Raw genomic sequence first — 26,351 nt, 5'->3', positions numbered from 1 at the left:
TTAGTGTAGAGTAAGCTTCTAAACATTCTGGTTGTAATGTATGATTTTAATAGTTTGGTGTATTGTTTTGGTAACATTTTATGTAGATTATGAACAAGGCCTTCATACCAAACCTTATCGAAGGCTTGTGCTACATCTAATGATATAGCTGAGCATACTTTTTTACTTTCGTATTCTGTTGACCTGGTCAATTGATGAGTGCTTCTTAATAAACCCAAACTGATGTGTTGGTATTAGATTTTTTCTCTCTATGATCGATACAACCTTATAATGAAACTATTTTTGAAGAAATTTTGTGAAGAACACGTTGGATATTCTGTTAATAAATATCCCCTTCTAAGTATCGGGTTCTCGCATGTATTTTGCGAGAGTAACACCTGACATATATAGAACATTCATTTATATTCCATATTCATATTAATAAGATGTTGCAGTATGCTTTTAAAATAGATTAATTTCTTCGCCTAATAGTAATAGTAACTCATTGTTGTCCCATTTTTGTACCAAAACATTCTCGAATGGAAAATCTACTCATCGGTATCTGCTTCAAAACTGTCCAAAACACACATATCTTGACAGTTTCACATACATCTAAGAGTTGAAATATTGTGGGCCCTTTTCCATACATACAGTCGTAAAAATGTACGTTGTTTTTCGCCACTTTGATTTTTTTTGCTGTCATTTTCGTTCAAATAATAATCATTATAGGATAATGAAAATTACGGGAATTATAAAGAATTTTTTGTTGAATTAAATGTTGTTATAATAGTTTGTATACAGCCTCTGGTACTAAAGTACAATGAAGTGTATTGTGAGTATCAAAAAAATGACTTGATACCATTCTCAGTCCTGAAAATTTTAAGTCTTTTCTGTTCTGTTTAAGTGTTTCTGTTTAAATTTTTGTTCTAATAATTTTGGGTTAACGAAAGTTATAGATAATATAAAGAATTTTACGTTGTATCGAATGGTAGTATAATTACTTTTAGATTTAGTAAGTTATTCACCCCAAAATACACATATTTTGTGAATTTCATCTTCATCTGAGAGTTAAAATATTTTTTGTCATTTTTCATTTTTATGTTTCTTAAGTTATTAGCGGATTTAACATATAGCATATTCTTAATTCTCCTTACAGTGTATCAATTTATTTTACTTCATAAATTATATTTTATGGACTCGTTTGAAAAACATACAAAACTTTGAAAATTTCCAAAATTTTAACTTTTCACGAACTTAAATATTAATTTTCACAAAAAATGTCGAAGGAGATGCTTTTATAAGATACTTTATAAAAACAATTCAGGCAGTGGGCTCCAGTTCTAAAAAAAATGTATTTTATCGAGGTTTTGTCTAATTAACATTCATGGGAGGTATCGAACTGGGACCGAAAAAGTCAGAAAGGATGTAGGAAAACTATTTGGTGAGAAGCTCTTCCACAGGCTTGACGTGGCATAATCTTTTTCACCGCAAAAATATTAATGAGGCTCAAGCTGTACCTGATATCTTTACTCATTTTTGTTGTGAATTAATAAAATAAAATGATTAGTAACTTTATTGGCTTTCAAACTAAAATCGGTCAGTTTAAATGTAAATATTTTAAAAATAAATAAATTTATCAAGATTCTCATAAGTTTAATGCCTTTTCTGTAGAAAGGTTGGTCTTTGTTCTCAGAATAGGCATCAGTTTTGGTAATAATATCTATTTTTCTCTAGGTCACTGGGTACCAAATATGAAGAGTTCTGTAGGTGGAGAAGAAATTCGAAGCGTAATTCATTCAACTTAACCATCAATTTTATATCTTTATATCGTGTCTTTAAAATTATCTCTCGCAAACTTCACTTTACGTTTTTATAATTATCGAATTAATTATTTGTGTTCGTTTTTACGTTTTTCGAGGTCACAGCTTATTTGTAGTGAAAAGAGCGTCCACTATCACGAGTGTTTGGATAGCTGAGGGTCTTTGTAACGCTTATCAAACCACTGTTTGATTGAACAATATTTTTCACAACTAAAAAAAGATATAACATTTCTTATAGATTGTGTTGAAAATAGTTAAAGTTGTTTAATAACAGGTAAATTGAAAAGTCCCCTGCCTACCATAGTAAAACACATTATTTTGGCAAAATTAGTTTATTTTATTCAACATAATTCTCTTCAAGGATGATACACTGTTTATAGCGACCCTCCAACTTTTCTATACCATTTTTGTAGTACGATTTGCCCTTTGCTTCAAAATAGGCCTCCGTTTCGTCGATCACCTCTTCATTCGACGAACATTTCTTCCCAGCGAGCATTCTTTTGAGATCTGAGAACAGAAAATAGTCGCTGGGTGCCAGATCTGGAGAATACGATGGATGAGGAAGCAATTCGAAGCCCAATTCATGGATTTTTGCCATCGTTTTCATTGACTTAGGACACGGTGCATTGTCTTGGTGAAGCAGCACTTTCTTTTTTTTCAAATATGGCGGTTTTTCAGCGATTTCGTCCTTCAAACGGTTCAATAACTATGTTATTGATACTATATTAAACGGCTCTATGTAATGGTCGCTGTTGATGGTCCTTCCTTTTTCAAAGTAGTCAATGAAAATTAATCTATGCGTATCCCAAAATACAGACACCATAACCTTGCTTTGGAGCGGGTTCATCATGTGCAGTCCGCTCGGATGACTGTCGATTGGACTTCGGAGTGAAATGATGGAGCCATGTTTCATCCATTGTCATATTTATTGTCATGTCCATTGTTTATTACGCTTGATGATCTTCAAACACTGCTCCGAATCATCAAGTCGTCGTTGTTTTTGGTCAAAAGTGAACTCGTGGGGCACCCACTTTGCACAGAGATTTCTCATATCCAAATATTCGTGAATGATATGATGCACACGTTCAATTAATATCTTTATAGTGTCTGCGATTGCATTCAGTTTCAATTTACGGTCATTCAAAATGATTTTGTAGATTTTTTAAATGTTTTCGTCGATAACAACCTCTTTTGGTCGTCCACTGCGTTCACCGTCTTCGCTGCTCATTTCACCACGTCTAAACTTAGCATACCAATCCTTGATGCTTGATTTTCCTGGGGCAGTGTTCGAAAACTCGGCATCAAGCCAAGTTTTTGCTTCAACTGTATTTTTTCCTTTCAAAAAGCAATATTTTTATCAATTTTTTTCACAATAACAAAAGTTGCTTCACCCAAAATGCTATAATTCACAAACTAATGATCCGACAGCTGTCAAGTTTATACACGTATCTTTTGAGGTTTTAGTCCTAAGTAAAAAACATGGATTTAATTCTAGTAGCGCATCTATGTGTCAGGCCGGGGAGTTTTCAAATGACATGTTAGAGTATAAATAGACTTTAGATAACATTTAGAATAAAATTAATTTTCTGCATGTCATGTATATAATATCGTAGTATCATAAGAAATGCTTATTGCTCACTGGGCAGATTGTTGAACAATTAAGAGTAAAAATTAAAAAAAAAAACACTTCATGGTGAGTAAACACGTTTTCTTTGACAAAAAAGGAATCCGATACCTTTGTATTGATTCAAAAGGTTAATTTTGCCTAAATCTTATTTTATTACGTTAGTCATTTGAATAAGAACGGGATTAACAAATCTAAATTTAGTGAAGATATTGTTAAATTGATTGAAGGCGAGGTTTTTATATATGATTCTTGAATATCGTACCCGAAACTTTGAGGAACACCTTTGACGCCTTTGCTGCTTCCGGATTTCTCTTTCCCGTGCGGACTCCCCCTGCGTTCCCGTCGATTGGACGTCGGACTGGCGGGCGCCGGGGGTGGGGGACTTCCCACACCTGGCGAATCCCCGTATCTCTTCCAATGATGCCCATTCGAGCTCGAATGTTTCGAATCGGAACCTGGTTGAAGCGATAAATTAGGCGTTCAGTCGTGTCTAGACGGTCGAAGCATATATATACGAATTGCAAATCGAATACCTTGGGGAATTCCACCGTTACGCTGGGACTTGCTGGAGCCGCGAGGTGCCGGTGGTGGAGGGGGTGAGTCGCGCGAGGACCCACCCCGTCGCGTCGATTGTTCGGTTAACACCGTGAGGCCTGGACTGCAACAAGACAAAGACAAAATTATTTAAAACGTGTTAGGGGTGACATTGTGAATGAAAGATAATTAATAATAAAACATTTTTAAGCAAGCGACAAGTAATTTTTTGTATATTTCACAAAGTTATATTATTATTTTTGTATTGTTTGGGCTTGGCACCGACTTCAAAGTGATTAGTTGGTAGTAGTTAAAATAGTGTTTTAAATAGATAAATAGGTTTAGGTAGGTATTAAGCTAAATTGTGTGTATATAGTAGAATATAAAATAACAGGTCAAGTCCCCGGCCTGACAAATAGATAGCGCCACTAGAATTAAATCCATATGTTTTTCAGTTAGCCCTAACCCTCGAAAGATGCGAGTATAAGTTTGATAGCTGTCGGATCATTAGTTTCTGAATTATAGCATTTTGAGTCAAGCAACTTTTGTTATTGTAAAAAAATGGATAAAAAGGAATTTCGCGTGTTGATAAAATATTGATTTTTGGAGGGAAAAATACAGTTGAGGCAAAAACTTGGCTTGATGCCGAGTTTCCGGATACTGCCCCAGGAATATCAATCATCAAGGATTGGTATGCTAAGTTTAGACGTCGTGAAATGAGCACCGAAGACTATGAACACAGTGGACGCCCAAAAGAGGTTGCTACCGACGAAAACATTAAAAAAATCCACAAAATGATTTTGAATGACCGTAAATTGAAATTGAATAAAATAACAGACACTCTAAAAATATCAACTGAACGTGTACATCATATCATTCACGAATATTTGAACGATGAGTTGATGGACAGACATCCGAGTGGACTTCACACCACGAACCCGCTCCAAAGGGTGGGAAAACGCAACAGTCGGCTGGTACGGTTATGGCGTCAGTATTTTGCGATGTGCACGGAATAATTTTAATTGACTACCTTGAAAAGGGAAGGACCATCAACAGCGACTATTACATAGCGTTATTGGACCGTTTGAAGGACGAAATCGCAGAAAACGGCCGCATTTGAAGATAAAGGAAATGCTGCTTCACCAAGACAATGTACCATGTCACAAGTCAGTAAAATCGATGGCAAAAATCCATGAATTGGGCTTCGAATTGCTTCCTCATCCACCGTATTTTCCAGATCTGGCCGCTAGCGACTGTTTCCTGTTCTCAGATCTCAAAAGAATGCTTGCTGGAAAGAAATTTTCGTGGAATGTGAAGAAGTGATCGTCGAAATTGAGGCCTATTTTGAAGCAAAGGACAAATCGTACTACAAAAATGGCATCGAAAAGTTGGAGGGTCGCTATTATCAGTGTATCACCCTTGAAGGGAATTGTGTTGAATAAAAAAAATAATTTTGCCAAAAGATAGGTTTTACTATGATAGGCCGATGACTTTTTAATTGATCTGTTACGTGTAGTAGATAGGTTAAATAAGTTTTTGTTTACTTTAATTTAGTTACTACTTAAAACGTTTCTTTGTGTTAAAAATCTAAGTTTGATTATTTTTTAATTTTTAGTGAGTTCCTTATTTATTTTCTGAAGTCAGTCGGTTCAATTTTAATTGTTTAAAATATTTTATTTTTCTCTTTTTAGTGTTAGATACTTACTCAATAAATTACGCAGTTATTTTATTGAGAATTGCAATGGGTAGATCAAGTAAAGATGCAGCCCGTATAAGGAAACATAGGAAGAAAGAAACAATGATTGAAAATAAGGAACGCTTCAGGCCCCGGTGTCCGCTACCTAGTCTAGGTATTTTGTTCAATTTTGTTCAGGTTGTAATCAAACTAGAACAAAAAGTTGTTGCCCCCGTCGAGAATTGAACCCACGACCTCCGCATGTGAGCTGAACGCTCTATCTATTATGCCATTAAAGCAGGTGTCTGCGCTATTTTTACCCCTTTTCATATGATATGTTAATGCTTAAAAAGCAAACTGAAAGGCTTTTATATTGAACTACTTCCGATTTTCCGTCACATGGGTTCAGCAATAACATTATACACAAATATCTAATTATTTTAGATAAAAAAAATATGTGAAGAAATTGTACATGCCTTTGACATTTGAAGCTCTCCCTCGATTTCCCTTCCCCCTTCCCCCCAACAGATCCTGACTTGGTTCCAATGGGACCATCTCGCAAGTGCACACTTTCGACTAAAGAAGGATTTTGAAAATCGGTCCATATTTGATGGAGAAACCGCCGAATATACATTAAAAAAAATATATGCGGCCGAACTTTGATAAAACAATATTTTTTCTTAGACAAATTCGGTTAGTTTTGCTTCAAATCTATAAAAAGAATAATAAATGACACAGCTTGTTCAACATCTCACAGTAGTCTATCAATAGATGGCGGTCGAGGGCAGCGATGAGGCGTTTGGAGTTACTGAGTGGGAAATTCAAAAACATTTCGGCACTGAGGATTCAATATCGTGTCTAATGGTTGGAAATTGTGTTTATTTATTATCATTTGAGTAAGAAAGCTGTTTCTACTTCAACAGATTAAGACAACTTTTCGTTCAAAAAATCTACAATAACAAGACAAGTTATATTGGAAAAGTGGAAACACATCATCGATTAAACCGAATATCATCGATTTGGGCTTAATATATATATATATATATATATATATATATATATATATATATATATATATTATTATTATTATTATTATTATTAAAGATTTTCCAGATTTAGCCCCCTGTGACTATTTCGTATTTCCAAACTTTAAGAAATAACTGGTTGGTAAGATATTTAAGTAGCCGAATAAAGAGGAACTACTTGCCACGTTCTTCAGGTTTATATTTCCAGTTCTGGAGTACATTCCTATCTCCTGACTTCCATTACTTGATTACTTTACTCAGATAACATACTTAAACGCATTTACTTGTTTTATTCTTATATCCTCAATTTGTTTAATTATTATGTAAGTTTGATTAATTATTACTTTTTAGTGAGTTCCTTATTTATTTTTTGAACTCGGATGAATTTTTGTTGTTAAAACAATTTTACTATAATGTATTTTTAACGTTGGATTTAATTCTTGTTTATTTCACAATGTTTATGTTTTTAAGAGATGTATATGGTAGCAAGAATGTGTGCTACCAACTAGAGAAGTGACAAAAACGGAACACAATACCCGCAAGAAATTTCGAATTCAGCTCAATGCTTTTTCTGAAAGAGTAGTATGACGTATTATGGGATGTCGTCGTATGAGTCACACGACTGTCGTATTTGAACAAGGGGTGGCTGACACCGAACGTGAGTCAACAAGTTCAAGGGCGCACAATTGGGGTCAGTCTTTCAAGTTATCAATGTATCATATAATGAAATTTTATATTCGACGAAGAGGTTATAAGTTCTGTCGTATCAAAGGCCGTGATTAAACTATATTATAAAATTTGTTTTGGCAATGTACCTGATGACAGTAACAAAGCATCACTAAAATTGTTCTTTATAATAACAATACAGGATAGAGATCAGATTTTTATTTATTATTTACGAAATTATGTTTTTCTCTATAAATTAATATTCACTTTTCGGTCTATAAAAGTAATTTCTCGCAGGATACAATTTTATATAGTACATATTGTAAAATTTAATAAATATATATTGGAAGTTTCTTATCTGTTAGATATCGCTCTTCTTCATCATCACTTTTTTGGCCACCAACAATCAAAGCTATTCACCCAGAACTCATCTCTCACTTATACAAAATAAAAAAAATGTTGATATATATAACTAACAAAGATTTATAACTTCATGTTGAAATATCACTGAGATGCTTCATTTGTGAGAATGTGTCATGTCGTCGAAGTGAGCACCAAATAAATCGCATTTTCGAGAAGTTCTCTTATTGCAATTTGAAAGAAAAAGCCTCTGAAGGCCACCGATATTATTGTAATCAATAACTCCAAAAGTCAACATGTTATTACAGACACTGTGATGTTATGTAATAATTATTTGGCATTTTTTTCGTGTTTTCAAGGAATATTTATATGCATTTGGTAAAGTGATACTTCTTATCAACAAATTATCTTATAGTTATTGATGGTTTTAGTAGTTTAATATTCACTATCATTCACTTTTCAGTAAAATAAAAATAATTTTTTGTTGGATAACATTTAAATCATCATAAGTTCATCAAATGTAAATTGTAAGCGTGTTATTTAACTGATATTGCTCCTCTTGATGATTATTTGTTTTGGTCGACGGTATCAAAACTTTTCACCCAGTACTCATCTCTCAATTTTACGTAATAAAAAAACGTTAGTTGAAATAATAATTGATACTTTTTACCTTTTTACATGTATTATTTAAGAAAAAAATTCATAAAATTTAAAAACAATTAAATTGTTTTTTTAATTTTAATTATTTAATTAATACATTATTACTAGTCGTTTCCATCTAACCTACACTTTGTCTTTATGATAACTTAAATCTAGGTATATAACTAGGAGGACCCATCGGCCCTATCTCAGTCTCTGATGAAATAATGTTTATACATGTCACTGCTGTATTTTTTATTATATGCACCTCAATACACAAAACTACACAAGATCAGATGGTTTGATTATTTTGAGTCTGTGTCCTGTTCCAATAGTATTGGTGGTATCCAATGGTTGTAATATTTCAATATTCGTGTGAGAACGGAGTCTTTCCTCATGCCCCCTTGCAATTCTCTTGATTCAATTAAAATTGATATAATTTCTTTTTCTGCTTTAATATTAGATAGGGTTTTAATTATTAATGTTCGTTACGGCTTTGATTATAAAATCACGTTGAAATGAATAATTCTTTCGGGAATTTACTCAACGAAAACGAAATCAGCAAAGCTATTTGCATTTTAAAAATTAAATTTTTAATTCTTAGAGTCGAATGTATTTTCTGAGATCAAAAATGGCTAAAAGAGAAACATTTACATCGTCCTTTGAACAATTTTATAAGATAAATTATAAAGATTATTTAAAAATTTGTGTTTGTGATACGTGATCTTCTATAATTATTATCTGGCCTATAGTTGCATTGGGTACATTGGTAACCAGTTTCATCTTGAAGCCTCACTTGAAGGGTTCACTTTTCAATATGGGTAATTTCGTCGAAATGTGAACAAAACATTATTCAAGTTCTTTAAAAATGTCTGAATTTGTGGCAAACAATTCGCATATTCGGGAAGTTTTACTTTTTACTTAAATTTGAAGAAAAAGGCGGTCGAACTAAAGCCTGAAACTTGTGGCAACGATGCTCCATCGATATCAACATGTGAATACTGGTTTCGACGTTTTAAAAGTGGTAGTTTGTAAAAAACACAAGAAGAATATATAGAATTGCTATGAATAAAATATTTTCAGTCACTTGTAGAACATGTGAATGATCCGAAAGTTTCGAAAATCGAAAACGGTTCTTGCATCGTAGTGTTTATCCTATATCTGTGTTGTTACGGTTGATGCAAAATGGGTTCATTAGGATAATTCAAAACGAAAAAAAATCATGGAGATCAACATCAACGACAAAACCGAATATCCATGGCTCCAAGCTAATGCTCTGTATTTGGTGGAATTAGCTTGCTGTGGTACACTAGGTGCTGCTAAAACATAATGAAACCGTCAATATTATTCTTCGCCGTAACAACGCTCGACAATATGTTACAGAAACGATGAAAATATACTTATTCTTCAGACCTACTACTTGTTCCGTCATATGAGTTGTGACCTGTCTGAGTAGCGGTTTATTTATTATGAATTTAACAAAAAACGGGTCGATCCGCGGATAGCCTCAAAAGATGCATCATTATTTGGGGATAGAATCTGTAAATTGTCTGAAGGATAGCAAAAAGTAGCGTCTATCGATGAACAATAACATATACTTATTGCCCACTGGGCAGATTACTAAAGATTATGAAAAAATCATTTTTTTAAAACTATCCTAAAATTTTAATAGGATAAATTTTAAATCGATAGGTATATGTTAATAGTGGCTGGTGTACCTTTTGCATTAAAACAATAGCCTTTGTTGGTCTTGACAATATGTCCCACTATTACTACGATATCCCTTTTCAGCGTTTCCATTTCAGCCCGAGTGCAAAACCGACTGAAACATCTCCAAAAGCAAAGTGCAACATCGACAATCCCATTCATGCCGTTGCGTCTTTCATCGTCGACCCGAAACAATAGACAGTCGGTTGCTGCACCGCCGCCGACCAAGGTGGGAGTTCTAAAAAAGGCATCAGGGAACGACGGACACGTAAATAGAAGCTGGTGTTGGAACTGCAGCTCATTAAGTATGAAAAAGGTCCGCGATTCGTACAAAAGGTCCATTTGAGGCCACGGTTGGATCATTAGCTAAATACGAGTCCCCGCATAAAAAAAATAACTCTGAAATCCGCATTCGAGTAATTAAAACGTCTGAAATACATTCATTTTAAACTGTAATTTGTTGGAATATATATTTAATATATTTTTTAACACTAATAAACTATTTGTTTTTATGCTAATTTGTTACAACCTTAAAATTACAAAATACTTATTCTACGATAAATACTTTGAGAGATTAACATCACTGTCACTATTTTTGATGTGCACTGAGTTTTACTAATAACTTCATTGAACTAGATCACATAGTTTTACACTCTTTAATCTTCTTAGTAAACCGCCATTATTGAGGAAATTTACCTCTCAAAACTGAAAGGAATATAGAAACAGCAGCAATAAATATAAAAAAAATAAACAAGAGGCAGCATTGAACAAAAAATTGGTGAAAAGAGAAAACTGCAAATGGCAACAAACAAGAACAGAAGAAAACAAGAGAAAATACAACAAGGGAATAAAAGAGTTAATAAATAACGAACAAAGTCAAGGAATTCAAAAATATTTAGACAACTTAACCCCAACTGATGCAATGAAACATTCTCTCTAGAAAGCAACAAAAAAGATTAAAAAACATCAATACCATCATCCACCATTTAAAATTGATAATAATACCTGGGCTAGGAATGATAAAGATAAAGCGGAAGTTTTAACTAAACACTTAATAAAAGTATTTAATCCGTACCCGTCTGAAATATCCGCAACAGAAGAAAATAACATAGTTAACTTTCTTAGTAAACCGTTTCAAATGGATTCATTCTCCGTATGAAAAATTTATTACAAATGTATTGGCTGATATGGTGTAAATCTAACTTATCCTTAGATAAAGTGTTGCGAGTTATCGTCGATGCCCCATATTGCGTGTCCAACAAACTGATTCAGCGCGATATGCTCTTAGAACTCATAACGAGTGTGATTCGTAGTGTTAGTGCGAAGTACTCTTGAAAGACTATTAGTGCAACCCAATGCACTCGCCAAAGAGTTAAATGTTCGCGTAAAAGTGCGTAGCTCAAACGTAAATTACCATACGAACTGATTAACAGACACATAGAGTGAGATATAATAATCTCTAGAATAAGTTAGAATAGTATCTAGAATAAGATTTAGATTATAAGCTTGTACAGTAGTTCACTTACTGAAGCAATCTTCTACATGTCAGTAGAGTTATATTGTATAACGGAAATTATATTATAATACTTATTGCCCACGGGCAGATTGTTGAAGTTCTAAGCTCTGCAGAATTTCAACAATGATCAACATTCATGAAGATACTGTTCATGTCTTAGGGCATGATAACGTTATGGACAGTTTCTGTTTTCATGTTCTTATACAGATTGCCGTTGTGAATGTATGATATATATACCTTGTATGATATTTTTATTGCTTTGGCTGGTACAACTCCAGAGTTGAACGCTGTAAGTCCACACTGGGTTCAAGACTTGTTGGTAAAGCAAAAGCTTCTTATATACTGATGGAGCTGAATATATACTCAATAACCAGTATTTTTTTTGTATTTTAGCTTGAGGTCTTGACATGTAGCTTCCACATTTCTATACAGAATTACTTACTGCTTTATATCTACTGGTTTGTGATTCTTCTGTTGGTGTATTGCATTAATTTATTTTAATGCGTTATTTTCCTGTCTGACATTGTATATCGGCAATAGCTGTTTGTAACTTTTCGGTTGATTCAGTGTTGTTATCTCCAATGCCTAGGATTGCACTGTCATCTACAAATACAGTAACAACATTTTCATTGAATGTAGGTAAGTCCCGAGCGTACAGCAGATAACGGACTGGGCCCAGTACATTTCTCTGTAGCACACCTGCTTGTATTTTCCTCAATTCAGGATCACCATCTTCTTGTTTAACTCTGAAGTATCATCAGTTATATATGACTCCAAAATTTTAGGATATTAGTCATTTAATAAGCATTTTAATTATATGCTTTAGACCCTCATGCCAAACTTTATCGAAGACTGGAGCAACATCTAAAAATATTACAGAACCAAATTTATTTTCTTCTAATGTTTTTTCTATAACATTGCTGATTCGTTTGGAACATATAAATAAATAAATAATGTGCTCGTAATTTCAGATATTGTAACATCCCAAAGCTAATGAATGGAATAATTCGTTATTCGTTTGTAACGTTCGTTTGTATATGTTTTCTAAATATTTGTCTTAATCGATGATTAGCGATAAGTCTTCTAAAAGCAATTATTTCCATTAGAAAAAGATATAAATAGATTAAAATGTAAATAAAAGATAAATTGAGACCATGTAATCAATAACTACAGAAATCAGAATGTTATTACAGTCACTCCAAATATTATTATGTAATAATTATTTGGTAATTTTGATATTATCATGTTTTCAAGGAAAATTTATTTATATAGATTTGGTAAAGTCATACCTTTACACTTTACTACCTCAAAAATACCATTGCTGACGATACGACGCTTTTATCATCTCATGAGGATCCAATATCAGTCACAAGGAACCTCCAACTTCATCTCAACTAAATCCATTGTAGCTGCTGCGTATAAAGGCAAACAATACCAAATATTCCCAGGTGATGTTCATCCTATGTAAGAGGATTTATCCTCCGGTAAATATTAATAATCATAAACTTCTGCAATCAGATAATGTTAAACATCTGGAAATGCATATGCATCGATGCTTAACTTGGAAGAAATATTTACTTATAAAGCGTAAACAATTTGGACTTAAACTGAAACAGATATACTGGTTTATGCTTATGTAAGTCTATATTATCCTTAGGTAACAAGGTATTGCTGTACAACTTAATTCTTAGGTCTATATGGACGTTTGGTATCGAATTATGGGGCACTACTAGCAAATCCAACATAGCCATCCTATGGAAATTTCATAATAAAGTACCATCATAAAAGCCAGTGTGATATCCCTCTGGAGGAAACCTTAAGGAGTGTAAAATACTCTGAAAGAGTGCCACCGCACTCGAATATTTAGGCCAAACAAACAATAAAACGTATATTATCATTCAACCTGATTAATAGACCCATATAATAGTTTATGAATAGCATAGGATAGTAATTAACGATCTTCCATATATCACATTATAATATAAATGGGTCAGATGGGGCAAAGTCTGAGCTATATGGTGGCAGTAAAGACCTGTGTGGTTTAGTAATGACATGATGAAAGACAAATAACTTTTCTGTTGATCAGTTCTGTCTTTTGTCTTAAATCACCAACTTCAATCGCCTTGGTGATAGTAGAATTGGCGAATTAATAAGCACTTTCCCATTGGTAGTATTGGATATATATTGATATTGAACATCGTAATTTCCAGAACGAAAAGGAGTAAACCAATTCTGACACTAGTCTTCTTACTTATTACTCATTATCATAAATATCACTACATATTCGTTTCTTTGAAATAAAATAGCAAAAGACGAAAGAGTAACTTTTCAGTTTCATGTAAAGGTGTATATAATACTTTTACACGAAAGTAAACAAAGAGAGGAGGAAATCAAGACCAGAAGATCTGGAACTCCTACATCTACAACAAAGCAGAAAGATAACATAAAAGATAATTTGTTGGTATATTAGTGAAAGAAAATCTTTGTTTAATTAAAAAAACCCTAGACTAACTAGTAATTATAAAAGATTTTTCTGGAGTGAGCTCAAACATATACAAAATGGACGGAAACAAATTGAAATATGTCCTATTCCAAAAGAGTACAAATTTCAATTTTTTAGATCTAATTGATTTGTTTTTGGGTGTCGATCGAAGGTGAATGAACTTCAGAAGAATGCACTGTGCAGACTGTTAAAGATGGAGACACATGATTAAAATTATGAAAAACAAAATAAAGAAGGTTATCTGAAAATACCCCAGGAAAATGCAATGAATCTAATTGGCCGAAGTTTTGGTTTTCAACAAGGCAATGACACTAAACATTCATCAAAAGTACGTCAGGGTTTCCTAGAACCAAAAAGAAACCAAGAAGTTTTGCAAATAATGAAATGGCCATTACAATCGCCAGACCTCTGTTCTTTCGAATTAGTATGGGATAAACTTGATAGGAAAGTGAAGAATCGATGCCTAATGCAGCATAGTTGTTGGAATACCTACAATAAATGAATGGTAGATACTGGACAAATACTGAAATAAGTTACTAAAAAGAATGAGTAAAATTTGTGAACAAGTAATTAAAAATAACGAGAAAAATGTGTTCAATCGTTTCTATATCTATTATCTATAACTATTCTTGGATCTTGAATAAAAATTAAATCGGTTTCAATAATTTTAATGCTTTTTTTAGAAATCCTGCTACTCTTCATTGATTTAAAATGCGTTAAGAGCTAAGTGGTAACACTAGGTCATTTTCACTCAGTTCTGAAGATCATATGACACACGGAACGAGAAAAAACGGAAGTATTCATAGAAACACCATCAATAAAAGGATAGTCGAGATATTTTAAATAACATTTAACCGAGTGTTCGGACGTGATCATATTTTTAGAATTGTTTTTCGTTCGAAGCACGACCATTGAGATTTAATTTCATTCCTGCCGAAAGGCCATAGGTATAAACTATCTAACATATAATATATATATATATATATATATATATATATATATATATATATATATATATATATATATATATATATACATATACTGGAATAATATCGGAAAAGAACAAGGAAGTTATCCGTTTCCTAATCGTTTTTTCTTTTTCTATTGGCCTCTGGCCAAGTTGGCAGGAAGTTTATCTGGATGTATCGAATTGATAGTCTGTTGTTTTCTCTTATTTCCTTTTCGTTGTCACAGATTTTAATGACTCGGTTTAGAAAAATCGATATGATGTATTTATTAAGTATTCGAGATAATATTATTTTTTCTTCTATTGGGCCTATAAATTAGTTTTAATTTTTTTAAAATATGAAGCTTTATTTGTATTTTATTTAAGGTATTGTCCTTCGACAGCTGCCACTGTTCTCATCTTGCAGGTTATTTACGGATCATATATCAAAGGAAGGATGAAGGATGAATCAACTCATTATTTGGTAACTTCATAAGAAATGAAGGGCTGATCAGACAGGTCACTACTGACACGTGCGAACAAGCACTAATCAGAATGAATAAAGTCTGGTGAATACGGCGGTTGATTTAGCATCTTCATATTAATGTTTCCAAGTACTCACTAGTTTTGTAACATGTGGCCAAGCGTGGTCATGCTGAAGAATGGCGTCATGTCTTTGCTCGTATTATGGTCATTTTTCCATTGATGGTTTTATCGAGTGATCTCTTCAAATCCTCGTCTTAATTTTATTTTGGTTATGCAGAGCGCTCTTTGTTTTCCTCTTCGTGTCAATATCATCACTTAAAAGCACCGACAAAACTTATAAAAACGATTTACTCGCGAAATATCAGCTCCAAGTTTAAAATGAATCATACATTTTTGCAAACTGCATTTGGTAGTATATTTGACATCATATATGACATGCATTTGTTGTTTTATTGGAAGAACTATGGATGTATGACAATTAGTTATTCTTGGCTTTATATATTGTCTTTATATATTATTTCAATCTTTATTGTTTAAATAATCTTTTGATACTTTAATAATTTGATACTAAGTAGTAGGAACTACTACAGATTATACAGGTTCCAATACAATTTGAAATTTAGAAAGACCTTTGAATGAACGAAAATAATGAACAACTAACTTTGAATGGTTAGATTGAATGAATTTCTTATATTTGCTTTGCCGCCCTCCTTACGGTCCCGATCTGGTCTTCAGTGACTACTGTCTATTTGTAGACCACAAAAGAATGTTTCAGAGATGGAATTTTGGCTCAAATGAAGAAGTTATCATCGATGTCTCAGTCTATTTTAAAAGCAAAAACAAATAGTTCTATGAAAAAGGTTTAAAAAAACAGATTGTACCATTGAAAAGTTCTTAATTCAGGAGTTAATTCGAATTGCAATAATTAAGCCATCTGATGCATTTTGATGTCCATTGACTCAGTGTTCTGTATTGTGACATAAACAATGTTTAATGGTTTATGGATGACGAAGAAAGAATGAACTTTTCACACAAACTTTTGATTCACAAAATTAAAAATGTATGAAGGTAAAAATTGAAGATGTTCTGAATAGAGAAAAAGAAGCAGCTAACAAAATATGTTCGTATTAGCGGCGATAATAAAGAACAAGGGGATTATGTTTATAACACTGCTATTCTGACGAAGATACATTTAGAGGTCTTAAATCTTTGAAAACTAATCCCATAAATCGGTAAGCAATTGACTGGACTTGCAGAAATCTTTTACCAACGTTGCTTTTCTGGATGAACCAATTTCACTACATATTTTTTGATGAAATATAATATTGTCGTTCGGTCTAGTGCCACCGTTGATTAACTTAATAGATGTTTATTCATTCTAGATAAGATAGTATCATGTTATCTATCGTTGTCTTTGTCTTATTTACATATATGTCCAAGAAAAATCCAAGATCCAGAAGTCCAAGATGAAATATATGTCTTGGCTCAAAATTCAACAATCAAACAATCGAAATTAACTCTATAATTAACGAATTCATAATTGATTATATATATATATATATATATATATATATATATATATATATATATATATATATATATATATACAATACTACTAATTTATTCTATAATGCAATGTTTGTATACACACGTAATGAGATGCTAACAACAAAACTGTTAGAGCTCTAATCCACTACACACTCATACAACAATATCTTACTTTGTTTCTTGACGAGGTGCTTCTCTATCGCGAAGTTATCACGGGGCCCCATCACCGAGGTGACCGTCGATCATGGCCGCTCGATGGACGCATCGGTCACCGATTTAACTAATCACCAGGCTGCGAAATACGAGATCGATTTCAATCGTTCCGACAACTACATTATTTTAGAACCAACACGACTTTAGTTGAGGGCAAAAAAAACCGTCTGTCCTTACGTCTGTAACGAAGGGGGAATCGATTGTTGTGCGCATGTGCGTTAGGGTGGTGGTTGCCCATAACATCTGATAGGGTAGGTTTGTGTTTTGGCCGCCTCGGACGCCCGCTATGTAGGCGAATAGGCCGGAAGTCACTGCATTATGTTTGTGTTTATATATGCATATAAGGCCTGAATATTCATATATTCCATATATGTATACATACATACATACATATATATATATATATATATATATATATATATATATATATATATATATATATATATATATATATATATATCACTACATAGTATAAAACAAAGTCGCCTTTTCTGTCCCTATATCCCTATGTGCGCTTAAATCTTTAAAACTACGCAACGGATTTTGATGCGGTTTTTTTCAATAGATAGAGTGATTCAAGAGGAAGGTTTATATGTATAATACATGCATAATATACTAAGGCAACATTGCTAATTTTAGAGGTTTCTAACGTGATGTCGTAAATTAACCTATTTTTTAGGCTTATTTAGCAATTAGCAAAAACGCCTAACCCTACGAGTTAGATCAAATTAATGTACTACAGTATTGTACACCATAAAAAGGTCTACAAAAAAGTCCGCGATGGTATATGTTTATCTTTTAGGGATAACCCACATTAACCATTTTTATTGTTTACTTTTTACGTGAGAAAATGGCTTATTTACGAAGCTATTTTAAGCAATACGGCATTAATCCTTATCGAATTAAGTACCTTAAACTCAGTGAACACAGACTTTGATGATGTAGAGGGGATGTTTCACTTTATTATGAAGAAAATATTGTATTTATATTCTGAATAAAATTTAATTAGTGTAAGCTTTAAACGAAAATCATAATGTTTTAAGAAAACTTAAGCGCTGAAGGGATATTGGAAGTTTTTCTGAGTATATGAGACTAAATAATGTTATTGTTATATTTTAAGGTCTCCTTTATAACTAGTCCAAGTAATATCATCATATCTAAACAAGCAAAATTACAGAAAAATAATCAAAAAGAAATAAATTTAAAAAATATTACACAGTCTAAAGGTTCACGTCTTTATGCTTTTGTTTAGAGGTATGTAAAAGGATGGATCTAAACATTTTGATAAAAATATATTTAAAAAAAATTGTTTTCTTTATAACACCTTGAAATGTTGACTGAACACTGTGTATAATAAACTGTAAGTTAACTGGATTATCCAATTTAACTGTAACCTATGTTTTAACTGATATAATTAAACGTAATATGGAGATACGGCCAATTTTCTTTCTATTTAGAATTCTGACATATAATTCTTTTATTAATTTAATAATAATATAACAAATTAAGATAATGAAGTTGTCTTTATCTCCGAAGATATCAATATTAGCTTTACTATTACGAGGAAGCTTAAGCCCAGTTTTAGCATAGTACAACGAGATTTCTCCGGAGAACTGAACAGTTATGTTCAGTGAATAGTGTGAAGAACGGTTTCCTATCATCTCTCATTCAGATTATTTGCAGCACTCTACTTTGTCAGCTCAACAGCCCAAGTGTGTTTTGTCAATTTTCAATGAATAAAAATATGTTCAGCCACCAAAGTCTCCAACTGAAGTTAACAGTAAAGTTAACAGTTTATTGGAATAAGATCACATATTGTAAAAGAAAACTATTGGATTCACAAAAACATACAAGGAAGACAGGAACATTGGGAAGAGCTTTTTGCTTTGCAATTGCTGGTGCAAGCGGTGTATTTGGCAGAATTAGAAAAAACAACCGGAATATGGTGAGAGATACAACAAAATTATTTTCCAACACGACAATGCTTAAAACATTCCGAAACACTTAAATGCAAATTCCTATTCTACCTGTTGTAATTCCGATCCAAGACAAATACCATCTGCTGGGGAAAAGCTCCACTTTTTATCTAATTAAAATGTTTATCCAGATATATTTTATATATATTTTGTATCAGGCTGGATGAGCGGTTTAGCATGCTAAATAATTATTTTATATATAAAAGCATAATAATGAAAATATTAATAAATGAAAATAATTTAAAAATCTTATCATCAAGTTTGTAAAAAGAATAAAAGTTTAATTCAATTAGATTTTTTTCAAAGAATTACGGGTGCTGTATCCTTTACAATGAGTAGGCGGTAATATTAATTTTTCTATCAGCAAAAGTGAAAAAAGTAGAGAAACAATTTATCATTTTAATATTAAAAAGGGAGAATGCTGTTCATTTAGGTTGGAGAGCTGAAATTTCATCTTGCTTCCACTCCGGCGAATTTGACGGTCCCCAGGGGAAAAACGCACCTGTGAAAACCTTTTTCATAGCTCGTAATCGGCTATGTTGCCAAACGTTACTAAAAGTGGTAATTTCAAATTATTTTTGATACATTAATTTTCTTAATAAATTCAATGTGCTTGTAAAATTGTGTATTACGTATTATTATCATTATTCAAAATATTTCTCTACTCTAGCCAGTACTTTCTCGCATTTTGAGGCAGCAAATGAGTTTGGCATGATCGAAAGTAGACCAATACGTGTTTCAAGTGTTGATCTGGCCGGCATTACTTATTAATGTCTTCAGCTGAAATAGCGTTTTCAAAATTGAAAGAAAGCAATCGAATTCGTCGAAAAAGTTTAGATTTTACGAAATAAATCTGTTGGTTTTTACATCATCTCATAAGACACACACAACCTCCATCTCATAAGGCCATCATTGTGAAGAAATTTCTGATCAAAAAATTAATTAACGCATTTAGTATTACTTAGCATTCGTGCGCTTCTATTAAGAATTCAACTAATGTGGTTTCTTCACAGATTTGTTTGGTAAAATAGACCTTTTGGAGAGAAGACAGAAAAGATTAATCCTAAAAAAGTATGTATCGGGTTTATAGAGTTATACGAATAATTTATTACCAGTTATGGATGCGATTTGGTGGAGAATCTTACTACGAGATCAATACCCAGAATTTTGAAGCTTGTACTTATTCAGTTTATTCATCATATATATTGCGCTAAAACTAAAAACTATCTAGAATATAATTATATCTCTAAAAGAAAATGTTGTTCATAGAATAATTGATGTCCAGTCAAACAAATGGGAACATTTCAATCATTGTACACTGTGAATGAAAAATAGTTAGGCGAAAAAATAGTTGTTATAAAAAATCATTACCAATTCCTTCCGCAAGAAGTGGGGTAAACTGTCAACAAATAATATTATATAAATGGTAAATAGTAGAGCATATAACATGTACCTGGTTATCTAACACTTTTTCATAGAGTATGTTAAATGTGTACACATCAATTTAAGTGGCAATGTTCCTAGTGGTTATTAAAAACATGAAGTGTATGTACGTTACATGTTTAGAGTATACATTTGGAATAAATATAAGAATATAAAGAGAAGATTCCAAATAAACAAGGAATATTTAGGACACATTAGTGGTGAGAAAAAAGCAAATGAAAAGCTAATATATCAATAATATGCTGTTATACTTGATGTTGTTACTTCGATATTGAAATATACCATATAAACTTTATTTCATTTCTCTCGTTTTCATTAATATTTAAAATACCTCAGATAAAAGCTTTTATTTATATTATTTTCAGTTATTTAGTGAAGAACAAAGGTATGTTAATAAATTTGACTAACAAAATGAGTGTCTATTGAGACAATTTTGATTTTTAATATCAGATAAGTTTTTCAAACTTTGACTACATTGATTCTTCTAAAACATTGATATCACAAAATATAAACTATCTAATTTCTGGACGAAATATGGACATGGAAAAAACAATGAAAACGTCAAACATAATAAAACTAAATTGAAATTTAATATATTTTATGTAAGTGTTGGCTAATTATATATTGCACCTTGTTCATTTCTCTGAAGTCTATATATCATCTCGCAACCATGTTATTCAGCTCATTTAGCTCCTTTGAACTTCTGGTTATTCATAAAGATTCGTTCAAGAACATTATTTTGAGTCTTTTAAGGAGACTAAAATCTAATCGCAGATGATTTTAAATGACGTTCCAGAAATTGAGTACTTAAAATCAAGTCTTACCATTTTTTAACTAACAAAATCTTACAACACTGTCGTAGTGGATGATTATGAGAGAGTAGCTTTTTATAGAGAATGGGCTCTCGTAGGTTCATTTTCCCCTCGTAAGACTCCTGCGAACGTCCAATGCGAAAATAGGACGAAATATTGGTCTACCATTCCTAAAAAATTGTTTTCTTCTTTCGGAGTTACATCTATAAACTGTTATATTTTGTTTCGGGCGTTGTTACACCCTGAAATTGATTACACGGCCACTTACCAGTTATAAAAGCCATATGTTACCGTTAGAGTTTGATGTAAGGTCCGTGTGTTACGATCTTTTCCTTTTATGTCGTTAAAACCTAGTCACTTGTTTTATTTTAATATACAGGAAAATGTATATAAAACAAGTAAAATACTTGAGATGAATAAAATTATATGAACATCTAGATGAATATGAACTTTTAGAGCCAGAGAATTTTTAGAGAACATTTAGAAACATTTAGATTTTTTTCTTTATCTTGTGAATAAAAAGTGCCCCTTTCCAATATGTATTCCATATATCGTGATAATTTGTCATTTTTTTTCTATTTTCAAGTTTTTTACACTTGTTTTCATTCAAATAATTGTAGGTATAAAAATTACAAGAATTATAAAGAATTTTACGTTCAATAGCTAGATACTATAATATTTTTTATTCAAAATTTAATTTCTAAGTTATACAGTGAAAAGTGTATTACCACAAAATGAATGAATATCCGTCTATTTCACATATCTTAAAAATTATGATTTCTGAAGCAATTTAACATGGATTTTTGTTTATTTCGTCCCAAAATATTTTGAGGGCCTTTTTCCATAAAGTACCAAGAACGACTTTGCATGCTCAAAATAGTATTAGGTACACAGTTGAAAAGTGCTTTAGTGGAATACGAATTGAATGAATTGACAAGGGTTGATCTTCACAGAATGGCATATATGTTAAAGTTAATTGTTATTGTTACTACAACTGTCCAAACTATCACTTAGAAAGCCTACAAGAACGTTATTTGCAAGACCATTTGGGATTAATAAAGAAAACGTTGATAATTTTCTTCAACTTTTGGACGAGACGTATGGGAAGAATAAAGGCAAAGGATAGAAAAAAGGCCTAGAAATGGTGAAGAGGAATTTGATTCACTTTTCACATTGAGCCAGATGCCATAGAAGGGAAAGAAGCCCCTGAAAATGCAAAATGTATGTTCTGCCAGCAATTTTTATCAGAAAACAGAAGAGGTGATCTCTGGGTTAAATGCTTGAGGTGTGAGTTTTTGGCACCTAATGATTGTAACAGGCCAGAATTTGACAGTTGGTTAAAACACATAATTGTCAGTAAAATAACTAAATTCTTACAATTTCCAAAGTTATTTGATTTCTTATTAGATAAGTATTATATCAATGTTATTTTCTTAGATCAAAAGAAGTTTATTTAGCATCTATTTTTCAATTGTCTTTAATGATCAATTTTGATAATATAGTTTATTAATCCAATCCAAATCCTTTATAATTAAGTACCGCAAATATTTTGTGTTAAAAACGATATAATTAAATAATGTTTTACATTATTTAACGCGAAAGATCGTTGATTCGGCCAACCCGCCCTACCGCACCTTCTATCCTCTACGCTTAAACGTAAAATAATTGGCCCTCTGCTTTTTCGACCCTTTCTAAATTTCCTGCCCCTTTCGGGATTTCCCATCGGAAACAGTTGCAACCGGATGGGTTTATCCCAATTTCCGCATCGTCATCACGGTTAATTCTTGGAACGGGGCGAAAAATGATTTTCGTCCCTTTAAGTCGATAAGCTGCTTAAGACCAAGAATAACGGGGGGTGGTGTGGGGGGTATCGGGCGGTAGGCGGTTCTTTGTTGATATACGAACGGGATTCGTGCGGTAACTTTGCAAGAAGTTAAGTCGACTTTAATTAATATGATGATTGTCGATTTATTTGTGGATTAGCCGGCTTGTTTTGGTTATGTTTTATGTTTGCAGTAAAGAGGTTGGCTTATAAACGATTAACTCTCGTTCAGTTGAGTATCATTCAAAGAAAAGAATGTACACACTTAAGACAAAACTTTAGCACACTACATCTTTTTCATTACAATTTTTAGTAAATTTACATTTGTTGCTTTTATATTATATTGCTAAAGACGGTGATGTTAGTGATGTTATCTGCTAAAAATGTTACAAATAAACCGCTAATATTTACTTAGTAGGTTTTGAGTAAAATATTGCAGGTCGAATAAATCAACAAAACTATAGCACATTTCGATAAACTACAAAAAGTAGAACTAGAAAAAAAACTAATAATTTTTAATGTTTATTTCAGTAATGGCTACATCTTTTCTTTTTCACAACTTCAATCAGTTCCTTTGGTACTGTATGATATAAGTTTTTAACATATTTTGATCTAACTTCTTCCACTCATCTTGTATCACATTATTTGGTTATATAAGATTGTTAAATTGTTTACTGTTTGAGTAGACATCACGCGCTATCGTGCCACAAAAGTTTTCAATAATATTCAAATCAGACAAGCACGCTAGCCATTTTAAAATTCGAATATTGTATTTTGATAACGGCCTAATGAGTTTCGAAGTACGAACGGCAGTATTGTCTTGCTGAAAAGTATAATTTGGACGGGAAATTTCGACCAATTTAATATAACTGATACTATTAAATTTATTTTTGTATTTCTTTCAAAACACATAATACGAATACTTTAGTAAATTATAAAAATACCTCCTGGTTCATATAGAAGAAGTGTTTCTGACTGATATGAACTTCTTATAGGAGGCACAGAAACCATACCAAAATATAATAATTTTGTAGTTCAAGATTATATGGAGAAGTTACATGAATGTTACAAATGGACTAATTATTTGATATTAATTATTGCCTAAAATATTTCCCTGAATTACTTCTTTTAATAATGCCTGGATTCTGTTCATATTTACTATATAAACATACCCTTGTAAAATTAATTTTCACATATCTGTGTCAGTATTAACAGTATGACATAATATTTGAAATGTTTAACAAGTAGTTTAATTTATTTTAACTTGTTTATTAACAGAGATTATTTATTATAATTCAGAGCATACTTCAATATTTACATATCTTTTATTATGTTTACGGTATCTAATTATTGATACCACTTTGGTTATTATGGTTACAAAATAAACTAACATTGCATCATATTTATTTTAGTTTGTGGCTTCATGGGTTTAACTAGCAAAAGTTTTAAGAGCTTTTTAAGCTTGTTTATTAATGGTGTTTATTTAATGGTATCTTGGTGTATTATTATTTAAGAATAATAATAAAAGAACTCTCCAAAAGTCGCGTCATTATTAATTTTATAGAATGGTGTTAAAATATAGAGTACTTTAGTTTGTTTAGAATTATTACAGTTTATTATTATTAATATTTAATAATGATCAATAAATCGATGGTCTGATGAATAGAAATATCTAGATCTGATCCCAACTACTATTTTATTTGCTATTAATTAGTACTATATACGTTGAAAAGAATAAAACTGACCATAGAGAGAAAAAATCTAATACCAACACACCAGTTTGGGGTTATTAACAAGCACTTAACAATTGACCAGGTCCACAGAATAACAGATGTTATTGAAAAAGCCTACGAAAGTAAAAAAGTATGCTCAGCTATATTTTCAGATGTAGCACAAGCCTTCGATAAGGTTTGGTATGAAGGCCTTGTTCATAAACTACAGAAAATGCTACCAAAACAACACTTCAGCTAGACAATGCTGCTGCGTATACTGCAAAACTTGTTAAAGACACATTTGATTTCAGAACACAATATTCAGATTTGCCCAGAGCGTTCCCTTTGTTTGAATATTATTGAAAATTATTGGGGTGAGCTAGCACGTGCAAGATTATTTTAAGAATCTGTATGAAACGCTGCCAAAAAAACTGAATCTGTGAAAAATAGAGGATGTATCCATTACTGAAATAAATATTTAACACTTTGATTAGCGTTGGGAACTATCGACTGAAAAGGACTATCGACTGTTTAGTACTTGACTACTTTTTACTATCGACTGTTTTAGTCGCTATATTCGGTCCGACTAATTTTGTTACTATTTACTATCGACTGTTTCAGTCGTAGTTACTATTTTTGATTCTACTAGTTTCATTCGACTGATTTTTAACGTTCTGGCTGTGTCGTCCTAACCGGGACCTTGACAAAAATGTATTTGACTTAAATGAATGACAATTTTTGACAATATATATATATATATATATATATATATATATATATATATATATATATATATATATATATATATATATATATATATATATATATATAGATTGTTAATGTACAACATATATTACATAACAACATACATTAATGTATAACATATAATATAACTTCTTCAAGCATATTATATTATACTGCTAAAGACGGTGATGTTAGTGACGTTATTTGCTAAAAATGTTACAAATAAACCGCTAATATTTACTTAAGTAGGTTTTGAGTAAAATATTGCCGGTCGAATAACTCAACAAAACTATAGCACAATTAGATAAACTACAAAAAGTAGAACTAGAAAAAAACTAATAATTTTTAATGTTTATTTCAGTAATGGCTACATCTTCTCTTTTTCACAACTTCAATCAGTGGTATCAACCATTGGTACTGTATGATATAAGTTTTTAACATATTTTGATCTAACTTCTTCCACTCATCTTGTATCACATTATTTGGTTATTCAAGATTGTTAAATTGTATTTTGATAACAGTCTAATGAGTTTCGAAGTACGAACGGCAGTCTCAGTCGGCAGGTTTTAGTCGCTATTTTCGGTCCGACTGATTTTGT

General features: G+C 31.9%; 1 protein-coding gene and 1 long non-coding RNA gene across 5 annotated transcripts in view; one reads left to right on the top strand and one right to left on the bottom strand.

The window, feature by feature from the left end:
- sick (sickie) overlaps nt 1–26,351 on the bottom strand; it is a 307,284-nt gene that overhangs the window by 83,875 nt on the left and 197,058 nt on the right. For all 4 annotated transcript variants that reach the window (XM_076404304.1, XM_076404305.1, XM_076404306.1 and 1 more), the window contains 2 exons: nt 3,960–4,084; nt 3,689–3,881 (listed from right to left, as the gene is read on the bottom strand). In XM_076404304.1, coding sequence (XP_076260419.1) covers nt 3,689–3,881; nt 3,960–4,084 — 318 coding nt within the window. The remainder of the gene's footprint in view (nt 1–3,688; nt 3,882–3,959; nt 4,085–26,351) is intronic.
- LOC143196559 (uncharacterized) overlaps nt 1–26,351 on the top strand; it is a 126,123-nt gene that overhangs the window by 22,439 nt on the left and 77,333 nt on the right. The window lies entirely within an intron of this gene.

The sequence above is a fragment of the Rhynchophorus ferrugineus genome, unplaced genomic scaffold (assembly GCF_030347505.1).
Source record: "Rhynchophorus ferrugineus isolate W39M unplaced genomic scaffold, kcgeb_rfMv2 rfM4, whole genome shotgun sequence".
In the NCBI taxonomy this organism is placed as follows: domain Eukaryota; kingdom Metazoa; phylum Arthropoda; class Insecta; order Coleoptera; family Curculionidae; genus Rhynchophorus; species Rhynchophorus ferrugineus.
Note: the sequence above shows the minus strand (reverse complement) of the source record. Positions and strands in the feature narration are given on the sequence as shown.